At 55.4% G+C, this 16,195-nt stretch overlaps 1 protein-coding gene across 1 annotated transcript in view; it reads left to right on the top strand.

Moving 5' to 3' along the window:
* The window catches only part of GLG1 (golgi glycoprotein 1), a 57,715-nt gene that overhangs the window by 33,318 nt on the left and 8,202 nt on the right, over positions 1-16,195 (top strand). Inside the window, exons 5-17 of the mRNA XM_078879517.1 lie at positions 2,067-2,267; positions 3,298-3,369; positions 5,949-6,132; positions 7,317-7,537; positions 8,384-8,505; positions 9,181-9,282; positions 9,992-10,145; positions 10,824-10,955; positions 12,269-12,355; positions 13,601-13,663; positions 14,613-14,726; positions 14,855-14,943; positions 15,279-15,396. Of these exons, the coding sequence (XP_078735643.1) occupies positions 2,067-2,267; positions 3,298-3,369; positions 5,949-6,132; positions 7,317-7,537; positions 8,384-8,505; positions 9,181-9,282; positions 9,992-10,145; positions 10,824-10,955; positions 12,269-12,355; positions 13,601-13,663; positions 14,613-14,726; positions 14,855-14,943; positions 15,279-15,396 (1,659 nt within the window). The remainder of the gene's footprint in view (positions 1-2,066; positions 2,268-3,297; positions 3,370-5,948; positions 6,133-7,316; positions 7,538-8,383; positions 8,506-9,180; positions 9,283-9,991; positions 10,146-10,823; positions 10,956-12,268; positions 12,356-13,600; positions 13,664-14,612; positions 14,727-14,854; positions 14,944-15,278; positions 15,397-16,195) is intronic.

Raw genomic sequence — 16,195 nt, 5'->3', positions numbered from 1 at the left:
ATTTATACACAATGAATAACAAACGATGCCCTTTGTATATCCAGGAAAGGTTTGCTTTGTCGTGTTCGTATTGCAGGAGGAGGCTCCTACAATCGGATGCTTGGCCAATCCTTGAACTGAGTGTTTGGCTTGTCGGGATGAAATCTGACACCTCTGAGAATATGGCACATACCGCGGGGTGACACTAAGCACTCTGATTCAATCGTCTATTATTGTACCGCCATCTGGCAGCTCTGGATATATATGTGTATTATACATGACACAAAAATGTGAGGCGATATTGGAAATAGTTCATGCACCTCCCATTAGCGCCGCCAATTATCACGGTTGGCTCTACGGTGCAAAGTTCTGCGTGCATGCGCGCCCAATTGGGTGATGTTTGTCTCTTCATGGATGTTCTTGGAATCCAGAAACATTCGGTATTTAGGTCGGTGATATATCCGAGTAACAGCCCCGAGGGTCTCTATTAATAAACCTGTCTCCATAAGTGATGTTTCATTTGATTGTACAGATCAGTGCTATCTGCCCCCCTCCACTTTGGCAGTAAGTTGTAATCCTCCACACCATTCCCCCCTATATATATGTATTTTATAATGTATTTCTGGAATGATGTACTCAGACCCGCGGCGTGTCGGCCGCTCTAACTCGCGTGGAGTACGAGTGAACGATTTGTTGCTTAATTACCGGAAAATTCTATGGCTGCTCACTTAATTGCGCAAAACTGGGGGGTCTGAACACAGGATGGGTCTCATCTGCCTGGTGGTGGTGGTCTTGAACCTGCAGTGGAAATTTCAAGTTTCCTAGAGTGGAGGGAGGGGGGGACACAAGCCGGTCACACTGAGAGAACCACTGTTGATGCCCCGGGAAGTGTCATCCTCATCGAGTAGGACATGTTGGGGTGGGGGGGCATTCGATTTGGCCGTGGTCGAGCTTTGGTGGATGGACAATTGACGGCCAAACAAAGCCACCTGAATCTGCGACTTACGCGGGTGGGGGGGGTTGGGACGATCTCTGGGATGAGTCTTAAGTTCCCTCCCCTGCACAAAGCCCAAGATGAAATGACAGCCAGAGTCGAGGGGATCATTTAAACTGAAGGGAAGATGGAACATTGTGGGTAAGAGCAAGTGTTGGAGTGGATTGAATCACGGCTGCAATTGATGAGCGTGGGTGTCGTTCCTTTTGTATATATTTTTAAATAAATCCGCCTTAAGAAAAGTGTGCTTGGGCAGGACACGTTGGGAGAAGGGATGATGATGTTGGCCGATAATCGAGGATAATTTCGGAGTGGGACCCATTGGAGGGAGCACGCACGCGCGTACGTCCACCGCAAAGATGGAGCAATGAAATCGTCTCGTGTGTGGGCGCGAGGTGGGTTGCCGCCATCGCAGGACCGCGAGAGATGGCGACGGCTGGGGGGAAGGCCTTCATCCAGCAGTGGATTGATCACGGCTGACGACACTGCCGTTGATGATTCCGTCTCTTCCCCCGAGATGCCGCCGTCTAGCAGCAGACGGAGAATGTCAGCTGGCGCCAGCGGGTGCTGTTTGAGCGAGCGCACGACGCGTAGCGCCGCCGCTGCGAGCGGCACGCCGGGGCCACGTGCGCACGTGGCGGCTCGGATTAATGGGCTGTGACTGCTGCCGAGAGGATGCGGCCGACGTAATTGCTCGCATAATGGGCAGACGTTGTCGTGCTAATGCACTGGAATTTATTTGAGTCGCTGCCGTGAGCCTTGAAGCATAAGGAACGGGGTTACAGCTGCTCTGCCTGCCGAGCGGTGCCGTGAATACCGGTGCCATTAAATCGCACGTTTGGAGTACAATGCATGGTAATTTATTGAATGCAAATATGCTATTTTTATTCCGTTAATTTATTCATCGAAGCACTCGTCCAGATATGAATCCATCATCGCCGTCGTCAATTGCTGCGGCTCTAAAAATAACCGAAGCTCAGCCGGTGGCGAGCAATCGCTTCACTCGTTTGAGCCGGGAGACGATTCGGTGTGGGGCACCGTCGGAGCCGTTGGGAGTTGTCGCCGAGCGTCTCCTCCCTCGGCTCGGCCGCAGGACCTCCACTCGCAGGGCGCCGTCGTGAGCTGCCTGGAGAAGGCCCTGACGGACGAGAACGAGCAGAACCAGGGTCCGCATCTCCAGGAAGAGTGCAAGAAGTCGATCCTGCGCGTCGCCGAGCTCTCGTCGGACGACTTCCACCTCGACCGGCAGCTCTACTTCGCCTGCCACAGCGACCGCGAGCGCTTCTGCGAGAAGGTCGGAGCACCCTCCCGTTCCGCACCACCACTCGGCACCACCGCCACCACTCGGCACCGCCGCCACCACTCGGCACCGCCGCCACCACTCGGCACCGCCGCCACCACTCGGCACCGCCGCCACCACTCAACGCCGCCACTACCAGGGGTCAAATTAATGAATGCATGCAACATATGCCAAAAGAAAATAATCAATCATCGAGTGTGTGATTGGACCCATGTAATGGTGAGCATCGGAATGTAATTAATTTGATGAATCGCTGCAGCGTTTCTTGCCCAAATAACACGATGCACTTGGAGGTGGATTGGCAGCTTAGGAGGCCAACAGTGGGCGGGAGGACTAAGCCCCAGCACTGCCGGGATCCTGGTTCAGATCCGGGTTTCAGCCACCCGTGATGAAAGCAGGTTCTCCAGCAGAGCGGGTCGGTGATCTCATCTCAACCGCCAATGCCAGCATATGACGCTTGTTGTGTTCATTTAAGTCCACACTAAACTGTGCCACCACTGCACCCCGTGCATATCCGAGTGTTTAAGGTTTAATAATAATAGGCGTGCATTGCCCTTCACTTGTAAATCGTTTGTTTCGGACACGCATTTCGGCACACGTATCGTGGGCGCGAGAATAGATTTTCAACGTCACGTACATCGTATCAGATCCACATTGTCTTGTACTTGGATGTCCAGGGCGATCCATTCATAGACACCCCGCTGATTTCTAATGCCCCCTCTTAACTTTGTCCCCAACAGGAGATAGAACATTGCAAAAGCGATGGCTTTAAAGTCTTAGAGAAAAGTGCTCGAGGGCTTAATGAGATTGGTGGGAGATGCGTGTAATGTGGCTTTGAAAAAATGTTTAATTGCTCTCGAATTTGAGACGCCTGTATACGGATCACCCTGGCACCTTCACCGCGGCTTCTCTGTGTGCCTGCTGCAAGGTCCCGCCCGCTCGCCCGCCCGCTCGCCCGCTCACGCGAGTCCACCGAGCTCGTTGCCTCGGCGCTAACGTCTCCTCCGTGCCACTCCCGTTGCAGGTCACCGCCGGGGAGGGCCGCGTCTACAAATGTCTCTTCAACCACAAGTTTGAGGATGACATGACCGACAAGGTAACGGGCCCTGTTGGTTCTAGATGAAAATAACTCGCTGGTGTTTGAGCACAGGTGCCCGAGACGGATGCTCCCTCGTCCGTTCTCCGCGTCGTCACCAAGCCGGGCTGACCGTCGCGGTGCCACATGGCCACGCGCGGTGATTCTCTCGTCCAGCGTTAGGCTGGCAAAGAGATGTTAATTACTCGTTGACAAAACGACCATTACTAATCACGACACTGTCTTTGTGTGTGTGTGTGTGAGCACATTGAATCACTCCAACTCCCTATTTAGGAACCGTGGTTTTTAAACGATGATCAGTACGCCGGTAAAAAATTTCAGAACCGAATATATCGATTCCGAAAGTTGGGGAAATCGGCGATCGCGAGTGGACCGACGGTAGCGAATGGGCGGCTCTGGGCGCGCGGCGCTGGTGACCGGTTGGTTTGCCGGCAGCCACGGCACGGCACCGCGTGGCTCCGCTTTACATCGGTTCCCAAAAGCTGAAGGCAGCAGGAGGCCCTTCTGTTGGTGGGAAGGGACCTCGGCTCGAGGTTGCTCTAGAGAGGGTATTTGGTCTACTCTTCCATGCTGACCAGACGATTATTATACCTCGCCACATGCGACTTGCCAATTTGCTGTACATTTTTCAGAATTGGCCTGTTTGGCCAGGTCGCATAGCGTGTGTGTGTTCTTTTGCTTAATAGGCTGATGTTGACGTTTTGGCCATCTAGCATTCATCAAAGAGTCTTCGCCTTGCTGGGTGGGATGTCAGATGGTCAGTAGGGTGAAAATGAGCCTTACGCATTGAGAAATGTTTTTAATAAATTCCAGAATTTTTATCTGCAGATTGTCTTAACTGAAGCCTCGAATTGGAGTGGACATCGCATTCCTCGTTTTAAAGTGTGCCTCCCTTTCCCTCGTAATGACGCCCTTTGGCACGGTGTTTGACATTCCCCCGTTCTCTGGCTGGCTGCAAGGGGAGGGGTTAACGCAAGGGCACGCCTCGGTGTGCTGACACTGCTTTTACATTCGCCGCACGCGCCCTCTGCCCCAAACTCGCCGAAATTACCCACCGGGGTGAGCGTGCATCACCGATCGCGTGAGCGCGGCCGTGCGTGATCGCCTTCATCCCCCTGCCCTCTGCCTCGCCCTGGCTTGCGTGGCCCCTGGGGGGGTCGGCCCGGCCGTCTGGTCTCTCCCAGGGGCCTCCCGCCGCACACGCCTCAACCCTGCCGAGCAGTTCCTCTGGTTGGCACGGAGGCCCTGGAAAATAGGGGAAGGGTGGAGAGTGAAATTGAGCAGAAACGCTCAAGATCGGAGAGAGTTTGAGCTTCTCAATTGCCACTGGCCAGAGGGTTAAAGAGAGTGAGGGATCAGGGTGACCAGAGTCGCGCTGCAACAGTCCGAGTGCGCCACTCGCCGTCAGAAGGTTGCGAGCTAAAATCCCAATGGGGAAACCAACTTGGCCGGATCAATATTCGTTAGTTTACTGGCCTTGATCGATCCACTGTTGGATGAAAGTCCACCCCACGCCATGTCGGGCTTGGAGGGGTTGGTTGACCAGACTTCACCATGCTGATCCATGCTGTTTGGTGAAGGGAGGCCCAGGACCGCTTCAGATCTTGCCTTTTCTGCATCAGAAGGAATCAAACTCAAATCGCCGCGTTCATATTGCAGCGCGCGAACTACTGGCACACTTCATCATAATGTGTTTTTTAGGGTCTCTAAAATTAATCACACTTTGTAGTAATTGAACAGTGGCTTGTCCTTAAGATAGGAATGACATATTTATGCCAAAAGAGAGGCGAGAGCTGAGAAACCCGTTGTTCCCCTTTGGCAAGGGTAAGGTCCTTCTCAGTATAAAAGTGAGCGTGCGATGTTTGTTCAATAAATACCGCTCGCTGCCAGCGGTCCGCTTGTATCCGTGAACTTAAGCGCAGATTATCGTGCCTGTGTAAAACCCACGTGGGGTTTACGCGAAGCGTGGTTTACGCGAAGCGTGGCAAGTAAGGCGGCTTGGCTGACGAGACTCCGGGCACTTCTGGCACTCGCCAAAAATCGGGAAGGTGATAAATCCCGTGGTGACCCTTCCTTCGGAGCAGAGTTCGCGACTACACACACACCGGGCGGGAAGTTTGTAGTCGCCTTCTTTCATGTGGACTAATAGCAGCAGATTGAAGATGCCGCTGCAGATTTGTTATCCACTCGGTTGTCTTTTCGGAGCAGAGTGGATGGGGGGCAGCGGCAGCAGCGGGGAGTGTTTTACGACGCGGTCGATGGTTTGGGATTCGTGGCCGCACCGCCCGCGGACCGCCGAATCGTTGATGGGTGTCATTCGTGCATCAGGTGGCCGCATTGGCCATGCCCGGTCCTGATGCGGTTGGTCAACCATTGGCGGCGTGGAAGGTTGAAACCGGGAGGTTCGACGGTAGGGTCCTGTATGAGGTGGTCGACTCACTGCAGCCGTAGTATCGTGGAATCTCCACCCGCCCCCTCACGTGCTGTGCCGGCCTACGTAGGTGCTCGCTGCTAACAGCACTTGCCCCAACAGTGTGTGAAGGCTACAGGGGAGATCTTTGTCTTGTTGTGCGTCGCAGTGCCGAGTGGCGCTCACCATGCGCCAGAAGCTCATTACGCAGGACTACAAGGTGAGCTACTCGCTGGCGAAGGCGTGCCGCGCCGACCTCAAGAAGTTCCGCTGCACGGGGGAGAACCTTCCGCGGGCTCGCGAGGCCCGCCTCTCCTACTTGCTGCTCTGCCTCGAGTCTGCGGTGCACAAAGGTGCGTGGGTCTGTGTGCCGGCCGGTCGACGCTCGTGCCGTCGTGTGCGTGTGCGAGCGTGCGCGTGTGCGTGCGTGTGTGCGAAACGGCAGCCGGGCATGTTGCTGGCCACCCACCCCCTCGTGTGCCGTTCCGGCCTTCGTAGGTACTCGCTATAACAGCACTTGCCCCAACAGTCTATTCAGGCTATACGGGAGATCTTTGTCTTTGTATCTGGCACAGTAGGGAGCACAGCTGGTGCATCTCCCAGTCATCCTCAGTCATCTCGGTCAATCCATGGCACCTGGATCTGTCCCGTGACCCCCTGTCAGCGAGCCTTCAACTTTTTCACGTGGCCTCAAAGTGCACCTGGCCTGGCACGGTCGCCGTGGTGACGTCACCGTCACTTAGTAGAAAATGGCGGTTGTATTGGTATTGATTTGTGTCTGCTGCTTAAGGAGAGCGGTGGCGCAGCAGTTAGCGCCACTGCGCTACGAACCCAGCGAGCCAAGTTCGATTCTCGATCACGGCCAACACCAGTCTGAACCAGTGCTGGGCCTCCCCTAGGTCGACTCAGCTTCAAATGAGTATCCTGGTGTGGTGTGTAAACATCACCACGAGAGAGGCAAAGGCCAGCCCCACCCCCTTGTCTCCAGGGTTTTTATCGGTACAAACAGAATCTGGATATTTATATTTAAGTCTGTTGAGTCTGTACGGGGATCTTCATCTGCTTCGGGCAGCTGGCAACTGACCGCAGCGCGTGACCCCTCCACATTAAACTGGATTAAGTGTCATGGCTGAGCAGCAGAGCACTTTTCACTTGTCACAAAGATTCATCGTTCAAGTTCAGTGGCCACCATGGTCAACATTGCGAGTGTGTTAACTATAAATAGAGTAGACGCGTCATGCCAGCGCCACGGTACAAATTTGCCGAATTAGATCATGTATGTCTTAGTCTGTGAAACACCACGTAGCAACATCGCCCCCTATTGGCGGACTGATGCCCACTTGCAGGCCTGGGCTGCGTTCCCTTCGTGCCGTGCAGGGACAGCTGTCGCCATGGAGTGCCCATGGCTACACAGCAGCAGGACAATGGAATGATTGACAAGGCCTGTGATGTGAGACACTTATCGTTATATTAATTACATCACGTGTTCATTGCCGCCGTTCTCCGTCCCTTTTGCCACGACCGACCATCGACGCAGGGCGGCAGGTGAGCAGCGACTGCCAGGCCGAGATGCTCGACTTCCGGAGGATGCTCATGGAGGACTTCTCGCTGAGCCCCGAGATCATGCTCAGCTGCCGCGGCGAGATCGACACCCGCTGTTCGGGCCTGCACCGCAAGGGCCGCACGCTGCACTGCCTGATGCGTGCCGTGCGCGGGGAGGACGGCAAGGCGCCGCTCGTCCAGAGCTGCCAGACCGCCGTGAGTGTCGCCGCAGGCGCTGGGACGCCCTCCCTCCCTCCCTCCCTCCCTCCCTTCCTCCCTCCCTCCCTCCCTCTCTCCCTCCCTCCCTCCCTCCATCCCTCCCTCCCTCCCTCCATCCCTCGGCCTCCGTCCGCCTCCCTCGCTCGCGCTGCCTGCAGCATCGCCGTTGTTGCACCACGGGCGGTCGGTTGGCAGCCGCCCCCGTGCTGCTTTGCGGGCGGGCGCCAGTTCGGCCTTGCTGCACGTCTCCCCAAAGAAGCCCCGGAGCGTCGCCTTGATACGAGGGTGGCCGAGCTTCTCCCTACTGTAGGTCCCCCCCGCCCCACCTCCCATTTTTTAAAGTAAATATCAAATGATATGCCAACGTCGCTATAGACATTGTCATGATGTGAATAATTCTCCATTTGGTACTAGTACCTTGAGTACGGACCTGAAAAATGATTTGAAAGATCTACTTCTGAGATCCCTGTTTAGAGGCCTCGATATCCATACTAGGTGATACCGAAACGAGTGTTGCTCGTCCACGATACTGCCAAGAAACTATTCAAAGCTGGCTTTTTGAAAAGCAAGCAAATTGTTTGTCGTCAAATATAATGAAGCCGCGTTGGAAGCTCGCATTCTACGTCTCTGGGACAGCTGTAAATACCTTGGCGTGAGGCCAAATCCTCGTGGTTGGCACCCCACCAGTCGTGTTTTGTTTCCATGGATTGTCCGTCAAGTTCGTGTCTCGGACGTTGCGAGTCCAGCCGCCGCCTGTCCTGACCTCGCCGGGATGCTCGACGCCGCTGCCTTGCCCGCAAAGTCACTGCCCCCCCCCCCCCCCCCCCCCCGTGTCACCAACAGCTCCAGGAGCTGGTTCAGGAGGCAAACCCCGGAGCGGATTACCGCATCGACCGGGCACTCAACGAGGCGTGCGAGTCCGTCATCCAGACGGCGTGCAAACACATCCGCAACGGGGACCCCATGTGAGCCGCTTGCCTCTTCCCCGGCGCCCCCGCCACGCGAGTTGCTCACGCCAGCGACGGTCTCCCTCGTCGCTGTGCCTGATACCTCGTGGCCCTGCTCGCAGTCGGACCTGGTGGTGGGGTTGAGTGATCACGGTTGGGAGTGTGGTGGTGGTGGTGGTGTGGCATTGGGCTCGTGGTGGTGGTTGTTGAGTGATCACGGTTTGGAGTGTGGTGGTGGTGGTAGTGGTGTTGATTGGTTATGGTTTTGAGTGGTGGTGGTATCATGTGGTGATGTATATGGGTGGTGGTAGCGATGTTGAGTGGTGATTTTGATAGTAATTTTTTAAGTTGCTGTGGGTAAATTCAAGTATGTATGTTGAACTTTTTTGCACCGTACGTAGCCGACCATGAAATGAGTTCCACTTTGCGTCAAAGTCGGCAGTTGTTTTTTGTCAGAATTTAGCCACCAGCATGAGAAAGGGGAATTTGCTATCCTGGCTCTGCCTGTGAAGACAGATTGGCACTGTCCCATTGCGTGTCCGAGGAAGACACTGATTTGTCGACCGTCTCCATTGATAATGGAGTGATTATTGGGAAGCGGTCGTTTTAAACCGCCCTAAACGCATTCTAAAGGACGTCAAGCTGGTCTCGCCAGCAATGAGAATGTTGCCCCTCTCTGCTTCGCTTGCACAGGATCCTCTCCTGCCTGATGGAGCACCTGTACACCGACCACATGGTGGAGGACTGTGAGCAGAAACTCCTGGAGCTGCAGTACTTCATCTCCAGAGACTGGAAGTAAGGCGATCGCAATGCCCTCTTGCGGCTGTGTGGTGGTTGAACCACAACTCCCGTGCCCAGCCTCCTGACTGTCCTCGCTGAGCTTCGCAAGGTGCGGTGTCCGTGCCTGGGACTCGTCGGTGAATGGACCCCCGGCCCGCCGTGTCTCCTCTGGGACTCGTTCAAGGACCCCAGCCCCTCCTCCCCGTGGATGCCCTGGGAGCCGCTGCCCTGGCTAGAGATCTAAATACGCAGTCGGCAATGCCGCTCGCTGTCCTCTCACGAGCCTCTCGGCTCCCGACTGCTATCCTGTCTCATCACGACGTCGAGACGCGCAAGGTTTCTCAGTGGGCTCTTGACAACCACTCTAACCACTGTTGCCGCATCTGCAGTTCGATTGCGGTCAGATTCCCGACACGGCCCAAACGCATCGAAGTTGGTGCTGTGTCCCACTGTTGGTAATCGCAACGTCGGCACGTTGCTGCAGTTTGCTCCGTCCAGATTTGTGCGTTTCCTGGTGGTGCCGATTGTTGTTCGGCACGATGGGAGCTTCTCCCCAGCGCGTGGAAGCAACCCCGGACATCGTTCCGAGCAACACGCGGCACAACCCGGAAACACGGCGGAATCTGGCTGTTGCTGCCTAAGTGGCTGGCCGGTCGGCACGGTGGTCTGCATGCCCGTCGGTCCACCGCTCACGCTGACCGTCGGTGCCGGGCGCGCGTCGCAGGCTGGACCCCATCCTGTACCGGCACTGCCAGGGCGACGCGGCGCGCCTTTGCCACACGGTGGGCTGGAACGACACCTCCGAGACCCTGCCGCCCGGGGCCGTGTTCTCCTGCCTCTACCGGCACGCGCACCGCACCGAGTCTCAGGGCCGCCGGGTGTGTGGTGGAGCATGTGCTGGCACGCACGCACTTACACACACGCACCTACACACACGCACCTACACACACGCACCTACACACACGCACCTACACACACGCACCTACACACACGCACCTACACACACGCACCTACACACACGCACACACCGCACTTACACACGCGCACACATCGCACCTACACGCACACTGCACATACGCTCGCACACACGCTCGCACCTACACACACCGCACCCACACACACCACAAGGCCAACTTGGTAATGAAGCACAATAGCTCATGCAATGCTTGCTTGTTGATACACCGCTCCCGCACACACAATCGCTACTTCAGTTACTCGCACACCGCATTTACTCCTACACCACGCCAGCTCCTACAACCCCCGCTCGCTAACACACCGGCACCCGCTCACGTATCGCACTCGCACGCTCACGCGCGCTCTTTGCTACCCCACACCATCTCGCACGTCACCTTCGCTCGCTCATCACACTGCATCGCCGTCACGGAGACGGGCGGTCGGCTTGGGCTGAAGCGGCGCGTGAGCAGGGGATGGATTGTGGCACCACGCAGCGGCCGTGGGGGGAGGGGCGACCGCGTTGGCGAGGGCCGGCAGGACGTGGCTCCTGCCGACGATTGACGCACCGGCGTGCGCTGGCGTGTGTGCTCCCTCCCCCACAGCTGTCCCGCGACTGCAAGCACGAGGTGCGCCGCATCCTGCAGCAGCGCGCCCTGGACGTGCACCTGAACCCCGAGCTGCAGGAGAGCTGCCTGGCCGACCTGGGCAAGTGGTGCTCTGAGAAGCCGGGCAAGGTGCGCGAGTGAAAGGGAGCGTGGCACGCGTTAGCTCGGGCTCGTGGCCAGCCGAGCGCATTGGCGGATTTGGCCAGGAATGGTAAAGGTGCGGCCCTGCAATAGCTCGCTCACGGGACTGCCGGCAGAACGGCCTCCACTCGAGGTACCTCTCTAGAGAGACCCGCTAGAGGCTATTGCTGGCCCGACATCTTGGAAGGGGTGGGAGCATCCACACTTTACCCCACGCGACCTGCCATTCCGCTAACTTCTGGGTGGACCTAGGCAGGGAAGCTTAAGAAAGGTGCGCATTTGTTCTCAACTGGAGATGGAATCGTATCGACGGCTCTGGATTGCAAGTCCAGCGTGCGGACCGTCACACCGTTGTGTGGATGGGGCAGCGGGGAGCGCCTGCCTCCCCCTGTGGGGCCGTCAAACAACCGAGACGCAGGCAAAATGAAAAGGGTTCATTGATGACGAACCTAATGATGAATCATTGTAATTCTAATTAACGTATTTCGGGGTACACAAGTACCCTGAAATTATTAAAATATTATAGTTTGTCAAGTATGCTGCGGTGGTTGTAGTGATTAGCGCACTGGATGTGGATTCCAAAAGTTACCCATTCGATATGATCTCCCGGTGTGGCAATTTACATCCTCTCCCGCCTGTGTCCACCCAGTCGAATAGACGGGAATGCCGCAGCTAGTCTGTTGGCAGGTGGGTGTGGTTGGGTAACGTGCGGGTCACTGGCACATCTTCGGAGATGTCTCGCCAGCGTAGAAGAGTCGGCGCCTCCGGTGGAGGCCTCCGCCAGCAGTGGCACCAAAAAGCAATTTCAGGGCTGCGCCTTTGCCTCGTACTGCGTCGAGTAGTACAACGAAGAGCATTCTGGGAAGGCCTACAGTGGACTACAGACGCTTTGCCGCACACCCGCAGTATTATGAGACACGTCCACGTGCCCCAGTACCCCCCCCTCGCTCCACTCGGTGAGTCAAGCTCGTGCTGCTCAGCCTACGTCATCCACATGGATCTAACTAATGGATTTGCTGATTTAAATTAATTATCGCACAGTGACCTAATCAAGGGCGACTGATTGAAGGTGCAATCAATTAGTTGAGTTGATATCCCAAGCGTGCTGCATGGCTTGCCCACCCTATGTATGGATGAGTGGATGAGTGATCGTTGATGAGGTCTGTGTCTGTGTCTTTGTATGCATGGGGAGCGGTAGTATAGTTGCGAGCGCACTGCATTCCCATTCGCAGCCAACATCGGTGATGCATATCTGAACTGGTTACCTGTGGGATCTTCACCTTCGTCCTCATGCCGTGCAGGAGCTGGAATGCCTGCAGGACAAGCTGGACGAGCTGCTGAAGCCATGCAAGGACATTGTGACCAACCTCACGGAGATGGAGTCCGAGGTGTGTTGCATTCTCCCCCCCCCCCCCTCCCGCCTCCTCCTCTCCTCCTCCCGCCGTTTCTAACACCGGCAGCAAAGCAAGCGCTGCGCTCGCTGTGACCACCGCGGCCATCATCCCAACGTACCCACGGCTGAATTCTCCTGACCTTCCGCGTTGAGAAAACACCTTTTGAGTTGAGCGAAAGTCCTACACGTTTCACTGGGTGCCGGGAGAAAGCTGTCTTTGATCGACCTAAGCGGGTCAGGTGACTCGGGGTAAGGGGGTGCAGGGTTGGGGGTCGGGCAGGTGTTCACTGTTGCAGCACTGAGCTCACTTTGTTGACTTGTAAGTTCCTGGGTTCAAGCCTGAGTCCGAGCGTCGACCACCGTTGGTGAGTCTGGGTTGATCGCCACGTTGCTCACGCCTCCTTCACCGGTGGAAACTTACACGAGCCGCCATCGTGCCATTGTGTCCATACAACCCGCTGCCATCATGCGCAAGAGTAGAACAGTTCTTGATCTCGGCCTGGTCAACAAGCGCCACCAAAAAGGCAACGCTGAACATTGCGGGTTTCGGTTAATGCGGCATATTTCACCCATGTTGGCGAATTATTTTTGTAAAACTGACAATCGCGTTACAGGGCATAAAGACGAGAGCCTTCTGTTATGGCGTGAGAGCAGGAGAGTGATATGCCTTTGTCCTCCGGGACGATGCCTTGCTCACTGTGTGAGACATCAACCCCACAGGTAGTGTCTGTGTCTCATGAGACAAAATCGGGGATTGTAAAGACATCGGCTCATTCTTGGTTGAACTGTCCTCCAGCCAAAATGCTTATCCGTTGTACAACGGTTTTGCAAATAAGCACCTATATATGTGTGGCCTCTTAAGGAAGTATGTGGTGGTGTTCATTTGTTTCTAAAATGTGGCGATTTTGATTGAATTTTTGCACAAGGTTCACCGCTTCTTTATCGAGTAGTAACGACGTAACGGTTCGTGGATTAACATTGATCGTTACACTCGTGGTACACGCGCTGAATAATGCAAATTGGAATGTATTATTTCGGATTTGTAAGCGTATGCCACTGTGGAAAACATACCACGATAGATTCTGCTTGCACCGCAAGGACAGGAGAAAAAAATATTGATTTGTGAATTAAATCACGAGTCGCGCCATCTTGGCATTTCATCGAGCATCGGTCGGGTGAATTGTTGCATCACTGTTGTACGCTTCAGACACTTTGTGTTTTATTGTTGCTGCTGCTGCAGGACATTGAGATTGAAGCTCTGCTCATGAGGGCGTGCGAGCCCATCATTCAGGCGTACTGCCACGTGAGTGCACGCACACACGCGCACACACGCGCGCACACACACACGCACACGCAAGCGTCCCCGCCCCCCACCGTGTGCAGTGTTTAACAAGCTGTTGGGCCAAGTTCTGTAACTGAGCAGCCATGAAGGGCGACGCAGCAACCCAGGGGGTGTTGTGGCCAGCCCTACGCCCTCAACCGCCTTTGTCTCCCCAGTGCTGGTGTTCGTACACCGCATCTGATTTCCATGATACAGCACAGCCTTTAAACTACTTGTCACCCTGTAGTTTTTAGTTATGGCGGGTACCGTAGAAGTCTTCGTAGTTAATTGCACCACTCTGTATGAGCGGCTCGTTGGGCTGTTGGCAAAGTTCCCATGTTATTTGTGGCCTTGTTTTAAATGAAGTGGCTTTTATTGAGATCTTGAACAGGTTTTAGCCCAGTGTACTAAATTTAATAACCATTGCATTGTCAAAAACATGAACGTTTAATGAAATACAAGTGCTCTTCTTGAGGTTTTGTTTCTTTTTAATTGCATTTTTGCTGTTGAGATTGAAAAGAATAATGTTATAGTTGTATGTAGCGCCATGCATGCAAACTTACAAAATAGCTGAGCAATCACAGAATGCTGGGAAGGCAGCCAAGGCAGTAAGCCAGTGCTAGCAATTGCGCTAGCTTTGCAGTCCTCTATATATCCAGATGTTTTTAGCTAATTAATGCATGTGGAAGAAAACCAGAGCACCCGGAGAAAACGCACGTGCTAGAGGACACCACTCCATCCCATACAGAAGCGAGAGATGATATTAGCTCACACGTCGCTGGACTGCCTTCTACTGGCAAGCCACCAACCCAACGCTCCACGGTGCTGGATTACAGGCCATGTGTGTGGCCACCAATGCCCCGAGTTTAAAATGCTGTACGTCGTGACCGTGGCTTTTAATTGAGGCGCCTCCATTCTCGGCTTCCTGCAGACCGTCGCGGACGACAAGGGTGAAACGGACGACCTGATGGAATGTTTGGTGGAGAACAAGCATCAAAAGGAAATCAACGAAAAGTGCTACATCGGCATTACGCATTTCCAGCTGGTATGGGTTTTTATTATTATTTGTGTTAATAACCCACACAGCCCGAGTTGAGTATTTGACTGACGACCAGCACTGGACGTCTTGTGCTCAGCTGTGTGTGTGTACCACTTGTGTCAACCGCTCTGCAGATCCAGATGAAGGATTTCCGATTTTCGTTCAAGTTCAAGACGGCCTGCAAGGAAGACGTTCTCAAGCTGTGTCCGAACATACGGAGAAAGTGAGGCCAAATGCAACGCGTCACGTGTGTGCGGGGAGCAGGGGTGCAGCAGTTAGCGTGCTGCGCTACGAACCCGACGACCCGAGTTCGATTTCCGCTCACGGCCAACATCTGTGTTGATAATTTGGACCGGTCCTGGGCCTCCCCTAGGTCGACTCGGCCTCAAATGAGTACCTTGTGCAGTGTGTAAACATCGGCACTCGAGAGACGAAGGCAGGCGGGCGTGGGGGCGGTGCTTGTCTGCCATGGCGATTCTCAGACGAGAGTAAAGCCTCCACATTACTCTGGCGGGGTCCAGTCTGCGTCCGCTCACAGCGATCGTTGTTGTGTTCCAGGTCGGACGTGGTGTTTTGCCTGAGCAGCATGGTGCGCAACGACACGCTGCTGGAGAGCAAGGACCAGCGCGTGTCCGTCAAGTGCCGCAAGCAACTGCGCGTCGAGGAGCTCGAGATGGTGAGACGGCGGCGCCTCCACGCGCGCTGCGTGGGAAGCGCGACGTGAATCGCAACTGATGACGATGACGACGATGACTACGATGATGACGATGACCCCGACGCCGGGAGAGTGTGAGAGTTTGTTTTGCCCCCGCGGTGTTGGGGCCGCTGCCTCCCTCGTCCCAGCGGGGGCCCGCAGAGGAGTCGGCGACGCCGCCGTCCTGCGTCTACGAACGTGGCCGCTGTGGCCGCGAGGGTCGGTCCTGCCGCGATTCCGCGGTGCACCGCCGCGCGTGCGGTGCGCACGCTCGCGACCGTTTGAGTTGGTGGATCTAGGTGGTGGCCGTGCGTGTCGTTCAGAGAGACCGGCCCCGACTGCAGGACATGCGCCATTTTCACCGCTGCCTTTGGGTCGCGAGAGAAGATGTTTACACGCGGAGACACTCGGACTTTTGACTTGAAATTCACCCCCGCCCCCCAGGGGCACAAATGGGTACAGCACGATGTGTCGGATCGTCAGGGTCGCGTTTGGTGGGGTAAAGCGTGGGTACACCCAAATATTCCAAGACGTCTGGTGGCGGGGGAGGCCCTTGCGCAAGTGAGCGATTGCAGGGCCCCGCTGTGTCTACTCCGTGCGCCAACGTGGCGCGCGCGCTCCCGTTGAGGTGTTGGCGTTGTCAGTGAGCTCCCGTTGAGGTGTTGGCGTTGTCAGTGAGCTCCCGTTGAGGTGTTGGCGCTGTCAGTGAGCTCCCGTTGAGGTGTTGGCGTTGTCAGTGAGCTCCCGTTGAGGAGTTGGCGTTGTCAGTGAGCTCCCGTTG

This window comes from Lampetra fluviatilis, chromosome 54, assembly GCF_964198595.1.
Source record: "Lampetra fluviatilis chromosome 54, kcLamFluv1.1, whole genome shotgun sequence".
In the NCBI taxonomy this organism is placed as follows: Eukaryota; Metazoa; Chordata; class Hyperoartia; order Petromyzontiformes; family Petromyzontidae; genus Lampetra; species Lampetra fluviatilis.
Note: the sequence above shows the minus strand (reverse complement) of the source record. Positions and strands in the feature narration are given on the sequence as shown.